This window comes from Cygnus atratus, chromosome 2 (assembly GCF_013377495.2).
Source record: "Cygnus atratus isolate AKBS03 ecotype Queensland, Australia chromosome 2, CAtr_DNAZoo_HiC_assembly, whole genome shotgun sequence".
NCBI lineage: Eukaryota > Metazoa > Chordata > Aves > Anseriformes > Anatidae > Cygnus > Cygnus atratus.
This window is the reverse complement of record NC_066363.1, coordinates 141,044,702-141,060,451: the sequence shown is the minus strand read 5'-3', so window position 1 is coordinate 141,060,451 and position 15,750 is coordinate 141,044,702. Positions and strand designations below refer to the sequence as shown.

Genomic DNA, 15,750 nt, shown 5'->3' with positions numbered 1-15,750 from the left:
AACTGACCAAAGAGATACTCCAAACCCAAGTAATGCTGTGCTCAGCAATAAAAGTCAACGGAAAGGAGAAGGAAGTGGGGACACTCATGGTTATGGAATTTGTCTTCCAAAGTAATATGATGAGGACATGCTTTCCAGAAAGTGGTAAACATCTGCCTGCCAGTGGGAAGAAATGAATGAATTTCTTGTGCATACTTTTGCTTCACTTGTTAAGCTGTCTTTATCTCAGTCCTCAAGTCTTCTCATCTTTCTTCTCATCTTCCCCCCATACAATGGGAAAGTGGAATGAACAAGTATCTGTGCAGGTGGTTGGCTGACTTCAGCCTACCACATACATGTATAAACTCTTCTGACATATTTTTGTGGATCCATTGTAAATCAAATTTTTGTCATTTGAATACTTCATTACCTAAACATTGGTACTTTGGGTTTTAGTTTCATGATTATCATAGAAAACAAATAAGATCGAAACTCAGTTCAGAGAAGTGAGACTAAAGGAAAGCTAACAAAGTACACGTTTTCAAGAACTGCATGTTTAAAGCAGTTACCACGTTACAGAGACCCAAGTCCTGTATGGACTCACATGGAGGACATTAAGAATTCTGGTGAAATTAGTCCAAGTGTGTGAACTGAGTGCAAGAGGCAGAAGAAGCACAGCAGATGCTCAGACAAGGTAGAGACGGAAAACAGGAAACTGAGCAGAAAGCGATTAGAGAAAGTAGCGTGTGTCGAATAATAAATCCAATGGAAAGAAGAAAACTAAGCAGATGGAAGACTTGAAAGAGGAAACACTGCTTATGGTTAAGTTCTGGAGCTACAAACATACAAAGTTGTCAAGAAATACAATTTGGCCACTTACATCCTGGGTCAGTTGGCACTGGGTCAGTGTGAACACTGCAGGTGAAGAAGAAAAATCTTCCAGACACTATCTGATGTAAGCAAGCAACCATTCATAATGGGATAAACCTGCCCTGTTCGATTTCTGCTCCTTCTTGTTTATCCCCAACCAGAACAAATGCTGCTGAGAGAAGCTGTGTGCTAACAGAAGAGAGAGAAGCACTCCATGCTGGAAGGATGAATTCTGCAGCGGAGAAGCCACATATATATATGCACTGAAGGCTTGAGTTACTGAAGTGTTATGTGATATAGTAAGCATAATAAACATTAATAAATGTTAAGCATAGCACAGGCTAGACATGATGGCTAGATGTGCAAAAGAGATAAAACTTGAGAACAAAGAAACAGTAAATATAGGGTGTCTCACATTCTGTTGCCCTATATATATCTGTATACTAGACTGTATTTGCTCTGGTTAAATTAGAAACCAAGTCCCTCAGCTGCCTTATCATTTTCTATTATTCAGCCTCCAAGCCTCGAAGCAATAAAACAGTGCAAAACATTGGAGGTTGATATTCGGGAAATGGGAGTAAGCTTAAAGAGCGTCCATGTCAATAGATATTTGCAATCCACTTCTGTAACAAATTTTAGCAGTAACAAAGTTAATTCTCTAACAGAGCAGAAGAAGTAAAGCATGCTATAGCTTTATTCAAGTAACATCACTTCCAATTAAAAATAAAAAGAGCATAGTGAGTACCATGTGAATTTAGGCCAAACCAGATAATTACTTCTGTACACTTAAAAATCCCAAAGAAATGTACTGTCTGACACCTACTCTTTGGCACAAGCCCTGTCCAGAAATGGCCAGAGTTAACTGGCCATCCACTGCCATGTTTTAGAACCTGCCAAAGGTATCAGAACAAACACAGGAATGGTCTAAGACTACTGCCAATCGAAAAACATGGACAGAAATTTAGAAACCATATGTAAACATAGCCTTTTGGTAGGGCATCAGAATAAGGTTTCCAAACTGAAGAATGCGTATAACCATAGGTTACAGTACCCCTGAAAATCATGATGCCAGTTTTAGGTTGACAGTTAGTTAGCCAATGTCTACTGCAAATCCTGAGCGTGTGATAATTTGGGGCCTATCTCTTTGCAGAGCAAATTTCATTTCTGTCACACATAAGGTAGGTTCCTACAAAATAAAAATACCTTCCCTAGAGCCCTTTACATACTTTTCCCTTCCACAGGAAGACAGTGGTATTGGCAGTCGCTCTTGCAAGGCTGAAACGAGTACACAACATGGATAATATATTACATCAGAAACTCACTAGTATGCATATTGACCTCTGCTATTTCCATGCTGGTGACTATTGCAGATATAATTAATTAGAGAAAAATTACCACAGAAAAGAAAGATGAGAGCAGAATATAAAACAACACAGGAAAATCACAACAGTTCAGCATTTAAAAACATGGGATCAGATCTCAAATTAAACTGAAATCAAGAGGAATGCACCTCTCAGTTGGCACCATCAGTTCACATTGACAACACAGCTTCTTACGAAGCAGTTGAGAAATACCTTCCTCACACAAAGTTTATCAAAGTTGTTCTGATAGGACAGTTACTTTTTTGAACTGACTGAATAGTGAAGTTGATAAAGGTCTACTAACTAAATATAAAGTTACATGTAAAATCATAAAAAGGTAAAAATAAAAGGGACCTGAGCCACTACAATACCCCTGACAACTTCAAACAACCTGGTAACAGGAGATAGTTCAGTCTTTGAGTCAGTGATGTGGTTTTGTTAAATGTTTAGTAAAGATTATAATTGGTGGTGTATTATGAGAACTAATTCAAAATTTATTTTAGAAGAAAATAAACCTTCAATCATTTTTTCCTACAAAAATAGCTTAGTTCTTAATGATGTTTCCAAGTAAACACACTTTCTCTTTTGGAAGAGAATTAACATATCAAACCAAGATTTTCAAAAACTCTCAATAATTTTGGGCAGTCTGTTTGCATGAACTTATAACTTTTAACAGTGATCAATGAAAACTCAAGATCTTCTTATTCATAATTAACAGTCATCTATGAAAAATAAATTCAAAGTGCACTGCAATTCTGAGAACAAAATATCTGATAAGTACTCAATCACTGCCTAATAAAAATATGATACCAATCTCAGGAATATTTGACATAATTTCCCAGTTAGCACGTAGGAGCCTATTATTATGGAATCTGCTCTGCCTTTTTCACTCCTGGAAGCAGGAAACCCCGTATTTATCATAAGTGGTTCATAACAGTCTGAGTAAAGTGAGAAGTAGCAAAACATAGTACAGTAAATAGGCAGAGAACTTCTGTTTCCCAGGTCATAAAAACTCTTGTTTGCAGACATGAAATGGAATTTTGCATTTTTGTATTATTCTATAAGAGGAATTTTTATTTGCATAGTAATCAGGATTCAATCTGAGAGAAAAAAAAATAATCAAATTTCAAGGCTACCAATTAGACAGTTCTTCCTTCTGCCATTTCCTTATAATGCTGAGAGACAGAGACAACTAAGAAACAATCTTGAGAGAAAAAAAAATATTTAGATTGGTTCTGAAGGAGTTCTTATATATCGTAACAGGTTGCCCACGGAAGTGGTGGAGTCACCGTTCCTGGAGGTGTTTAAGGAAAGGGTAGATGTGGTACTTTGGGACATGGTTTAGTGGGCAATACTGGTGGTAGGGGGACAGTTGGACCACATATCTTAGAGGTATTTTCCAACCTTAACGATTCTATGATTCTATGATTATAGGTTAGTATTAAACAGTGGCAAAAATAACTAAGCCATCTCAACGATAATATAATTTATTTCACTTAGCAGTCTTCAGTTAACTTGAGAGTTAATACTCTGCAGTGTCAAACAATCAAAAGCAGAAATCTCCAAGTGGGAAGTTCACAATTCTGTTACTGTACCCTCAGCAAGTTACCTCAAACACAACATACTCCCAAAACAACATACTCTGTATTCACCCAAATAAGATCAAAGTTGCCTTTTCCTGAAGTTACCCTAAAAATATCTTTTATTTGCAGATCATATTCAAGGTAACAGAATCCAGAACCAGAAGTCAGTACCACTTCAGACAGAAGGGAAATAAGTCTTTACACTTTGAAACTTCTCTTCTGGAAGACTAATGCGTACGTTGTCTCTAACAGCACTAGCTAAAGGTACGCGTGAACCCAGGAGCTGCGCAGCTGGAAGGAGCTCCCGGTGTTTGGAAGGAGACTGATGTGGTGATGAAAACAGGGTCTACTTGTGTATCTAGTTTGGCACAGGAATGCTGCACAGTGAACACCAAATTTGCTCACCCTATTTCTGTCACCATCTCCTAATTTTGTCCTTAGCCTGTGTTGCACTAAGTTTTGAGCAAGGTTTGGATCATATGTGGAGATCAGGCTTGACCTGATATAAGCTTTAAAGGTGAGGTACTGCAAACATACAGTCCTTTTAAGAAATACCAAGAAAGGATACTCTTGCTGCCCATATGTATTTTCCCCTAATCTCCAGTTCTGTTTTGCCCAATTTTCAGGGTCCTTTATAGAGATGTTCCCTAAGTCTAAGGGGCAGGCGCTGAGCTCTGCTGTCTGGGAACAGCGACAGGACCCGAGGGAACGGCATGGAGCTGGGACAGGGGAGGGTCAGGCTGGGTGTTAGGGAAAGGTTCTGCACCCAGAGGGTGGTCGGGCACTGGGGCAGGCTCCCCAGGGCAGTGGTCACAGCACCGAACCTGCCAGAGTTCAAGAAACATTTGTACAACACACTCAGACATGTGGACTGATTTTTGGGTGGTCCTGTGTGGAGCCAGGAGTTGGACTCGATGATCCTTGTGGGTCCCTTCCAGCTTGGGATATTCTATGATTCTATGAAGTTAGCAGGTTACATTTGCTGCCTTGTGAGCAGCAGTGCCCATGCTTGCAGGAGCGCAGGGGACCAGACGTCCCAGGCAGCCCTCTGCTAGGGCCCGGACTCAGGCAGGGCTGCAGCTCACTCTGAAGCTGGAGTGGGAGCTGAAGCCTCAGAAAACCAAGCTCCTCTTCGCCACCCCTAATTCCCACAGGCATGCAAGATGCTACTTCGTACATGCTGCTTCTTAGCAGCAAGCCAGCCTCCCCTGTTTCCAACAGTTCAGAAAAGGTGAGCTATTTCTGTGGGTACAAGATGAAAAAGGTACTCTGCTGCTGCACAGGTTTCACTAGGCTTCCATGCTACAGGGGCACAAATGTTGAAGCCCTTCACCAGCAGAGATGCAAATAAGCTTGTACAAAAAAACTAAAAGCCTTCCAACAAGCATAAAAATCAGGGAGTTCACACAGAGGGTGGATGACCAACAGTATGTCTGTTCTGTGGAAAAATTGGACTCGCCTGTGGAAGACCCATAGGTGCAGAAAATGATGACTTAGAAAGGTGGCTCAGTGTGCCACCACAGCTTGGGCTCCAGGAACCATGCAGAAAGCAAGGCCATGCTGTCCGCTTATGGATACAGGAGCAGAACTACACCACCTGAGGCTTCAAAGAGTGCAGGAAGTAGACAGTGCAGATTCAAAACTGTTGATTTTTGAGACATTTGGGATATGACACGAAATCACGCTGAATAAGAGATGGAGGTTATCTTGTACTCGGTATGGACTCCTGAAAACGGCAGAAAATAATGTACCTGAAACCAGTACTTTGTGATCCCAGTATTATTTCTCTACCCAGAAAACAGCAGGGATGCCCTCCAGCACTAGCACAATGTCTTTTGGCAGTCTTTGGCAGTGACCCATAATGGCACGGGGGTGCTGCTTGCCTGTGCGCTACATGGCCTTTATGCCACATACTTGCCAATTAAAGCAGACCAGATTTGTACAGCAAAGAAAAACCTACCGATGTAGTAGAAAAAATATATATATCCAGCTCACGTATTTTGTATAACAATACATTTAGAACACGTAAATTTTAAGGTTAAAGTCCCATCAGCTATACTATTGTCTTGGAGATGAAAAGCATAATGAAGATAAGAACTGACCTCCTGGTGCCAAACATGATGGGGGGGAAGCGTGATTCAAATTTATGAATTCACTTCTCTGCACAGGCTGTTTCTGTTGACCTGGATGGGAAGAAAGAGATTTTTAGACCAAGCAATTCAGGACCTTGATTTTAAAATCCTGAACATTAGTAAATACCTTCCAGTGCAGCTTCATAGAATACCTGGCAATTTTACAGAAACATAAAAATAGATTAGTAAAACAAACACAAAACTATGTAAATATTAATAACAAAACAAAAAGATAAAGGTTAAGAAACCCAGGAACAACTCCTACTGGTATGGCTTAAACCTGGCTGTTAGGGCAGTTACTGAACAAATGACTTAGGTATAGTGCTATTTCATAGAGCAACATCTAAAAGCCGATGTCTCTGAAAGGGGAATTCATCTGCCTGAGTGAAATTCAGGTGCCTTAAATCAGCTAAACAAGGCCATCATGAATTGCTGGTCTGAACATGGACATATAAATTTACATCTAAATTGCATTTTGGTACTTAGTTTGTTGAATGACTATCTTAGTAAATCAGTCACTTTTTTTTTTTTTTTTCCAGAAAGAAACCATTAATATGAATAAGAAATTTCCTGGAGTGGGATGAGTATGAATTTCAAGAAATCCTATTATTTGAACAAAAAGAATTTCCAACTTTTATATATATATAAAAAATTTAAAACATTATAATATTATAGACTAAAAGAATAATTCAGGTTGGAAGGAACTGCCTATCCAACCCTCAGCTCAGATCAGGTCTAATCACATCAGGTTGCTCAGGGATATTTCCAGCTGAGTCCTGAATACCTCCATGACCTCTCTGGGAAACAAGTTCCAGTACTTTACCATTATCATTGTATAAACATTTTTGCTAATACCTAACGAAAATATTCCATATTACAACTTGTGTTCACTGCCTCTTATCCTGTCACTGTGAACCTTCAAGTCTGGCTCCATCTCCTCTGTATCCACCACCCAGGCATTTGGTCATAGCACTGCGGTCTCTTTGCCATCTCTTCGTAAGGCTCTCTCAGCCTCACCCTGTATGCCATGTGCTGCAGCCCCTGACTACCTTGTTTGGTCTCCATATGTCAACATCCTTCCTGTAGTGGGGAGCCCAGAACTGGACACAGTACTGCATAGTTAGTCTTGTAAATGCCAAATAGAGAGGAAGGATCATTTCCCTGACCTGCTGCCTGCACTCTTACTCGTGCTGCTGAGGGATGCAGGTCACCTTCTTTGCTGTAACGGCACGCTGCTGGCTCATGCTCAAATTGCTGTTCCCCAGGACTCACCAATCCCTTTCTGCAGCACTGCTTCCCAGACGGTCAGCTCCCAGCCCATCCTGTTACAAAGGGTTATTCCATCCCACAGGTAAGACCTTGCATTTGCTTTTGCTGAACTTTCGTGATGTTTCTGTCAGCCTATTTCTCCCAGGTCCCTAGGTAGCAGCACTGCCCTCCAGCCCACTGCTGCCTAGCTGCCCACTGCCCACAAACTTGCTGAGATTGCACTCTGTCCCCTCACTGATGTCATTAAGACACCAAGCAGTATCGGTATCAGTACTGAACCCCAAGGGGCCACACCAGTTACTAGCTGAGTGTGAAGTTTGCTGTTTTCCCCCAGCTGCCATGACTTGTCCAAGATGAGAGAGCAGCCTCTCTCAGCACCCTCAAATGCATCCCATCTGGTCCCATGCACTTATGTACATTCAAGTGGGTTACATGATCCCTTGCTGTCTTCCTCTCCTGCAGATATTGCTTGCCTCCCACAGACTCTGCTAGAAGGCCAAGGGAGCTGGGAGGCCTGAGGACAATTCTCTGCACTGAAATCTGAGGCAAAAAAGGCATTGAATACTTCAGCTTTTTTTCCATATGGCCACACTGAGCGATGGGCCCACGTTCTCCTTGCTTTCCCTTCTGCTGCTGATGTACTTACAGAAACCTTTCTTCTTGCCCTTAACCTCCTCTGCTAGTTTCAATTCCAGCTGAGCACTAGCTTTCCTGTGTTGCTACGTGTTCCCACATATCTCATATTCCTCCCAAGCAGCCTGCCCCCACTTTCACCATGTGACCTTCCTTTTTGTTCTTCTGTTTGAGCTCCTTCCCACAGATCACAATGCCTCCTCCTGACCTGCCCACTTTATCTCCAGCCCGTGCCCGATGCCCACCTTGAGGGCTATCCCACCATTTACCTGGAGTCCCAGTAGGGTCACAGCACATCATTTTGATGATACTAACACCTTTCTGCCCTACTCCTGAATATGTAATTCAAAGCACGGTTCCGTAACTTGCAAAATAAAAAGTTCTATCCTAGCTTAGCTGATTTTTTAAATATAAATGTGCAATCTAAATACAAATATTTTGTTAATCAGAACGAAGCTGTGATTACATGATCTTGACTGGCAGGAGGATTTTTGGCTACAAATTCTGTCCTAAGTTTATAAGATGCTCAAGCGGACTTTACAGCTCCATGTCACACCAGAAGAAATGACATCAGGTAAAATATTTTGTTATCTCCAGGAGAGAAAGTGGTATTTTAAAAGCATCGTATTTCATTATGGATTTAGACAGTGACATTTTTATCTCAACTTATCAATTTTATCAATTGCCCTTAAAGCCTTTTTTTTTTTTTTGGCTTTTTGTTTTAAATTGGTGTGGCTCATTATTCACTTGTACAGCTGCAAAGAAGAGATGAAGTGAACCTCCCTCTTCCTTTCCATGCCCTCATTTCAGAATCACAGCCTTACAGCTGGGTTAGTGGCATGAGCATCATCAGCCTGAAGTACATTTTCCTTCCCATGCAGTTCTTCTCCTTGCCATTCGCTACCATCAGTCACTTTACATTGAGAGCACAACAAACACATGCTTTAAGTTAGCTGTCTTGATTGGGAGTTTCAAAAGCCCCAAAGAAAGCCAAGTGGCCAACTCCAATTGAAAAATCAATGGCATGTGCATTCTCTGCATGCCTTGGGAAATCACATTCCAGTTCCCTATTTACAATCCTAGTTAGCCTGTGAGATATATACCTCAGAGACTGAATATGGCTGAGATTAAGGACTGCAACTCAACCTCTGCCCTAGTGCACACAATTATCTCAAGTCATTTAGATAGCTGCTTATACAACGTAGAGCCTACGTCTGTAAGTGCACTACAGAGAGCTTAGTCAGGGGTTCCTTTTCTCTTAGAAGCAGAAAAGTTCAGGTTCCTTAATTTAATTTTCAGTAGTAATTAGGTCAATACCTTGAAGTCCAGGACCCATACGAAAATATGACACAGTCACTTATGATCCCAGGAACGTCAATGGACTTTTGGCACTTAATATTTTCTCCCCAGTTTATTCAATCATTTGATGATCATCTCTATTTCCAGAAAAGAGTACCATTCACAAGTATTTCTTATATTTTAAGCATGTTACATTAGAAAGTAGGAGTGCCTCTGTGCTGATAAGAACTTTAACTGAAGGGCTCTGACACCTTCTGGCTCTTCTTGGATATGAATAATAATGTTAGTGACGACATAAGGCACTGAAGTTTCTCAGAAAACAGGACAAGCTATTCAAAGAAAACCAACAGGTATAAAATTGCTGAGCAGATAAACTATCCTCCCTTGAAGGTGACTCGTACAAAAGTCAGAAGAGCAAGGTGTTGGATGTGTTGGCACCTATCTCAGCAGATACTCTGCTGGCAGCATCACCTTCCTTTTCCTTGAGGCACAACTATCTCCTTTTTGGAAAGCAAGACTGATACAGTTACTGAATACAGTAAACAAAACATTAATTCAGACTTTGGACATTTGATTTGTCCAATTTTGGACATCTTTGGGAAGATGCAACCAGGTTCTTCACAGTGGTGCTTGGTGGGAGGATCAGAGACAATAGGTATGAACAGAAATGAGATGCTTTTTACCATGAGCACAGTTGAGCAGTGGGCCGCTTTGCCCACTGAGGTTGTGCAGCCACGCTCCATCGAGATTCTCAAAACCTTTCTGAATGAAGTCCTGAGCAACCTGGCCTGATCTCACCACTGACCCTGCTTTGAGAGGTATTATCCTGTGAACCCATGAGTCCATGTATAAAGACAGAAAAGAAAAAAAAAAAAGAGAAGGAGAAGTGAAGGATGGCTGAAGTTGGAATAATTAAACTAAGATGTGGGTACAAGTATGATGACAGGATGACTGCTGACTATTTTTAAGGAAATATCATGAGGAGAACACTTAGTTTCTTTTCTGAAAAAGAAAAGCTACAAAAACAACCATATTAATTATTCTCAGAAGAGACTAAATCCTGTATATTTATATACAAGACTGAAAGCAGCAAACAGGAACAAAATATATCAAAATATAAACATGATTTAGATGAGTTGAAGGATATTGAAAGCTTGGAGAAGAAAGTGAGTATGTGAGGCATGACCTGAGAAATAAAAGGCACAGTAAACTTTGAAAAGTAAAAACAGAACAAAACATCTTCCATAGGAAATGGGAATTACTGAGTTGCAAAATAGTAACTGAATCCAAGGAAGATTCTAAGAATTTTTACCTTTGACTTAAAAATAACTGCACATAAAGGGAAAAGACCTTGAAGTTGCATAGAATTTTATCAGTTTAAAAAAAAAAAATAACAAAGAATGGAAAGGCAGTGACTCCTATGCCTATAGTATTGGGGTTACCTAGATAATAAAAGAAGTTTATTAGGACCATCACAGTTCTACAGAATTTTTGTAGATGCAAAAGGATGGAGAAGAAAAATATTAAAAAAGAAAAAAAAAAGAGAGAGACAGAGAGAACTCTGGTTCAGTACTTAGGCAAGTAAAAATAAGCATGGATTTACGCAGAACAGGTCATGCTTAAATTCCTGTACAATGAAGTGGCAATGAGAGCTAATGGGTATGAAACAATTTCTGCACTTCAGGAAAGCTTTGATATACTGCTACATTAAAGGCTATGTGATGGCTCAATATAAGTATTACGGTTCCAGCAAAATGCAAAGAAAAATTCTAAGTAAGATTTGGCAGTCACTTAATTCAGGGTATATCTGGAAAAGGACTGCTGAGAAATAAATCAACAAACAAGCAAAGCATCAGGTTAGCTGGAAATATTCTTAATTCTATCCTTGCCACAAAGCAATCAGTGGAAAAACAGTTACTGATGGTTACCAGTTACTAATTATAATCACTTTTTTAAAAAAAAAGTTACTAATAATGTAAAAGAATCTAAGGCCCTTTAACATTATTTAAACTTCATAAGTAGGTATGTATCAAAGTGCCCACACAATATTTAACAAATACAATGCCTCTGTGTTGATGGTCCCATCTGAAAGATTACAGTACTACCCATACACTTTCCTGTTCTCACCTAAATCCTCCACTAAAACATTTATTTTACTAAACTGTACTTCCATATATACTGTACTGTACATATGGGGCTTTTTGTGTAATTCCACCCAACGACATCAAAGATCAAAACCATGCAGCCTTAGTATTCAGTGTGTCTCAGCAACGTAGTATCAGGCTTAAATTCCATACTTTGTATTTTTTATCCTAAAAAAACATTTTGATAAAATCACCACACCCTCAGAGATATCAAAAGGTGTGAAAGAAAGAAAGAAAGAAAGAAAGAAAGAAAGAAAGAAAGAAAGAAAGAAAGAAAGAAAGAAAGAAAGAACACTGAAGAACAGGAGAACATTTCTGGTGGTTCAGTGTTTTTCCCCTGTCCTCTGTCTTGGAAGTGGCTTTCTCCTGCAGATTCTTGCCCTCTTTGACACTTAAGAAACCATATAGACTATTTTAATCTGAGTCTAACTGCTCAGAGTAAAGGATCTGGGTGATATGCAGATGTATCCAAGAACATATAAGGCAAGAACGTGTCACCTGAATTTTCAAGTACAACAGTGTAAAAAAAAAAAAAAAAAAAAAAGGAACAAAGCACTGTGAGAAATGCTTCTACAGCAAGTAGTCATTTGCAGTGTAAATGGATACTTATGTAAGATCACAACATCTCCCCAAAAGCTGTCCTTCAAAAAACACAAACTATATCTAGCCAAAGACACCAAGACCATACAGGATTAACCATAAGAAATGTAATGGTCTGTGGATACAAAGCAGGAGATTGATTGCTTCTTGCCTTAAGTTCTATGAAGCTCTGTCTCAGATCACTTCCTCAGCCTTTACTGCACAACCAACCATTTCAAAATGAAATCAAATAATTTCATCAAACCTTTACCAAACAGGCAAGGCATTAATTCACTCTGTGTGTGTGTGTAATTTTAACACTTGAAGAAAGCATGCTTTAAAATTCAAAGTTTTAGTTTGGCAGCTTTTGTAGCTAATTCATTAGTGGTTCCTTAGGCAACTAAATTATAAATGAAAACAAATGAGCCAATAAAATGAAGCCCTATTCAAATGGAGACAAAGTTACTAACATAAAGGTTTATTTATTTGAAATTGAAATGAAATCTTCAACAGCAATTCTTATGCTATGTGAAATAAACCCAACTGCCTTCTGTTGTCAATCAAAGGTCAGTTCACTACAAAGAGTTTAAGAAATAATTCATTTTGCCTATCATAAATCACGAGGGCAACCAACATTATGGCCATTCAGAAGTATTAATTCTGTATTTTTTTGAATTAACATGTTTCTATGGATATCTCAAGGGAATGGATTTCAGGCATATATAAATTAACTGCTTATATTTGACTATGGTGATTATTTCACCTGTCAAGAGTCTGCTACAGCAATCATATAGTTGCCACAGATCTAATACTATTGTCTGTTAAGATTACATTTGTAATCCTGTTAATTTAATCTTCTTACACTTCCAGTTTTTTCTTTACAAATTAATTAAATTATGACTGCTGTATGCTTTGCACTTGAATCATACAGTTTCCATGACAGAGGTTTCCTTCTTCCAAAACGATGTTAAACATTTCTGGTCTTAAGACAAGGAAAGCAAAGAAGAATTACCAGTTTGCCTCTTCATCTCAGTGACAGTCCGGGTGATCTCATCAGGTAATTTTTCTTTCATCCTTCGTTTTTAAACCCCCATCTTTCATTCTTTAAAATAACAATACAATCCCCTAAGTCTGACAGTATAATACATTTCATTTTCTTTTCTCTTCCTTTCCTACACTATATATAATACCATATATGCATCTTTTTCATTTCTTAGCTAAAGGTAGCTCAAAATCTGCATAGTCTATACAAAGTTGCGATGTATCTGTGCTCTATCACTCATTCTCCATTAGATCATCCACCTTTGTCTGCAGGTAATTCAAGGCAAATCTTAACTACTCTAGTAGAAGAAAAAAAATTCCTAGCATGTTGTCTGTGAGCACGCTAAAGGAATGTAGTGATTTTTAAATAAGGCAGATAAAAACAAACATTTCTCCTGCACATTTAGCCCTCCTTCACCTTAAAGACAGTACACAGCTTCCTTTCCTATGATTTCAGGATAATGAGACATTACTCTTTATCATCTAGATCATCTTAAAATCTGAATTCGTCAAAAATCCGAGGAGAAAAAACGTCTGTTTCTCCGTCTCTAGGCACACTTGCTGGATTATCAATTATTTATTTTTAATTAAGAAGTGAATGTGCCTACGAACAGAAAACAGCATTCATGCAGAGAAGACTCACACAGAGTAAGCAGGACTGACCAGGATTTCATTATTTCTTCTTTATTCACAAAGAGTTATAAAGCCCGCAGAAGTTAAAAATAATCAGAATGAAAAACAACTTAATAGGGTAAAAGAAAAACATTCCAAAAGCTCACCTACAGTCAATGAACATTAATGATTAAATTGAATCTGCTGAGACACAAATGTTAGATGCAATGGTTCATTTGCACCTGCTATGAGATGTGAAGATGGTGCTATTTATCTACCCCAAAAAATCAAGAATATCCCAGACAGACGTGAGAGATCATGACCTCAATGTTCCTTAAAGCTGAAGAAACCAACATCACTTGCAGCAGGCAGGCTGCTGCTTTCAGATACAGCTTGATGAGGAATTTGCTCTAGAGGCAAATGAGGTCCTATTCTCTTTAGGTCCATCCTGGTTTTTAACTGCTTTCCCTCAGTTTGGTGTCCCTTTAGTTGCACAAACACAACAGCATATAGCAGCATTACACTACCAGAAAGCTGAAATGATTCAGATTAAGACCTGTCTCTCCCGAGCCAGCCCCTGCCCAAAAAATAAAAGTATTTACTTTAGAGTTTTTTAATAACCCTGATCATTTCAGTCATGTACATTACACTGCGGGTTGCACTGGCACAAGCTGTGAACTCCAGAACTGTGGTTTCTTAAGCATACTTAGAGCCAAAGACAACATCCAGGTCATAGCTTCTCAAATGATTATGAAAGATAATTTAAAACCTTTAAGAAATGTTTGTACCTTACGTAAAATTAGTTCCAAAGGGCATTCTGAATGCAGGTCTTAATCTGCACAGAAGTCATCTCTCAGATTGTATATCCCACAGACAAAAAATTTAGTAAAATCAGAAGTTTAGGAAACAGTCTTGCTTCTGCCTGATTACAAGCCATTTGAGACACTATCAGATTTCTATATATCATTTGCTAATGCTGCAGACAAAATATAACATAGTTATATAAACTACAGCAGCAGAGGCGTGCAGGAATCGCACGTAATTCCACAGGCAAGAGATAGAGAAGCAAAGATGAAACAATTCCTGGGACCAAAACAGAACTGTTATCTTTCCTATTCTTTTTTTTCACTACGATGGAATGCAGTGGTACTTTCAGCCCAATTCAGTATTTCACAATCAATGAAATAGAAAAGTTTTTTCTCTTCAGAGTAAACTAATACCATCTAAATGTGATCAACTACTGCCAAGAAACAGGGAACAGAATTATACAGACCTGCGTGTCTAATCAGCCAAAACAAAAATAGAAACCTTTGGAGGATGAAGAAATGGAGATGAGCTTTGGCTGTAGTTAGCTGGACTAATTCAAAAGGGAGTACGACCTGGACAGACAAAGCAGAATATATCAAGAACATGAGTTTATTAGCTATCACAATAAAAGGAGGCGTCTTAATTTTTTTCTACCTAATCACAGATACTACAGAAAACAGCAGTAATGGATTTACCTTAAATATATGGAAATTCTGCTTTTCATGCTTCAACTTTTAAACTAGTGCTACAACCCTGATTTTCATTTTAACTATGGTTTCCCTTTCTAATTACTTGTATCGAAAATTAAAGATGTTACTTGACTATACAGAAGGATATAAAATAGTAATTTTAATATAAGTATTTCTTATTAAACAGTCACTCGAGCAATTTTACTTAATCTAGTCTGTGATATTCAAAAGGAGGAAAATAAAAAGAATGACGTTCATTCGGTACAATGTGAAGGCCAGTTATGCTTAGTCATTAGCCTGCAGAAGAATGTAGCCCAAGATACGATAATGCAGATTTTCCTGACTGTATTACAAATGCTTCTTTCCAGACAGTTCATTTACTAAAAGTCTCACCTAATCAGCTGGCACAGCTACCTATTCATTCCTAAATTATCAATACAAAAAAACCCTTTCATTCGTAAACACCATGGTTGTCCCACTGCCACTCATTTAATAGCATTAATGTTTCTCCTCTTATCTTTTGAAAGTCATAAATACAAAAATGACAATATATAATATTTACAATCCCTTGTTTTCCTTTCACAATTTTTATATATTAGTGTCAGTTGTTACCATGTTTTCCAACCCTGCTCCTTTACAAGATGAAAGCTGACTACACAGTGAAGTTCTCAGCTGGAATCAGATCCGAGTGCTGCAGTCTATAGGCTCTGTCACTCCTAAACCTTTTGGGCAAGATCTGTAAGAACTCATGA

General features: G+C 38.7%; 1 protein-coding gene across 6 annotated transcripts in view; it reads right to left on the bottom strand.

Moving 5' to 3' along the window:
- Positions 1-15,750, bottom strand: part of OXR1 (oxidation resistance 1) — a 349,036-nt gene that overhangs the window by 306,544 nt on the left and 26,742 nt on the right. For 2 of the 6 annotated variants that reach the window (XM_035546143.2, XM_050708639.1), the window contains exon 1: positions 5,896-5,960. Coding sequence is in view for 1 of the 6 variants with exons in the window: in XM_050708640.1 (XP_050564597.1) it covers positions 5,896-5,912 (17 nt within the window). In the remaining 5 variants the exon portion in view is untranslated. Of the gene's footprint in view, positions 1-5,895; positions 5,977-15,750 lie in introns of those variants that run through there. The other 4 variants (XM_050708640.1, XM_035546145.2, XM_035546139.2 and 1 more) reach the window with 4 other exon arrangements.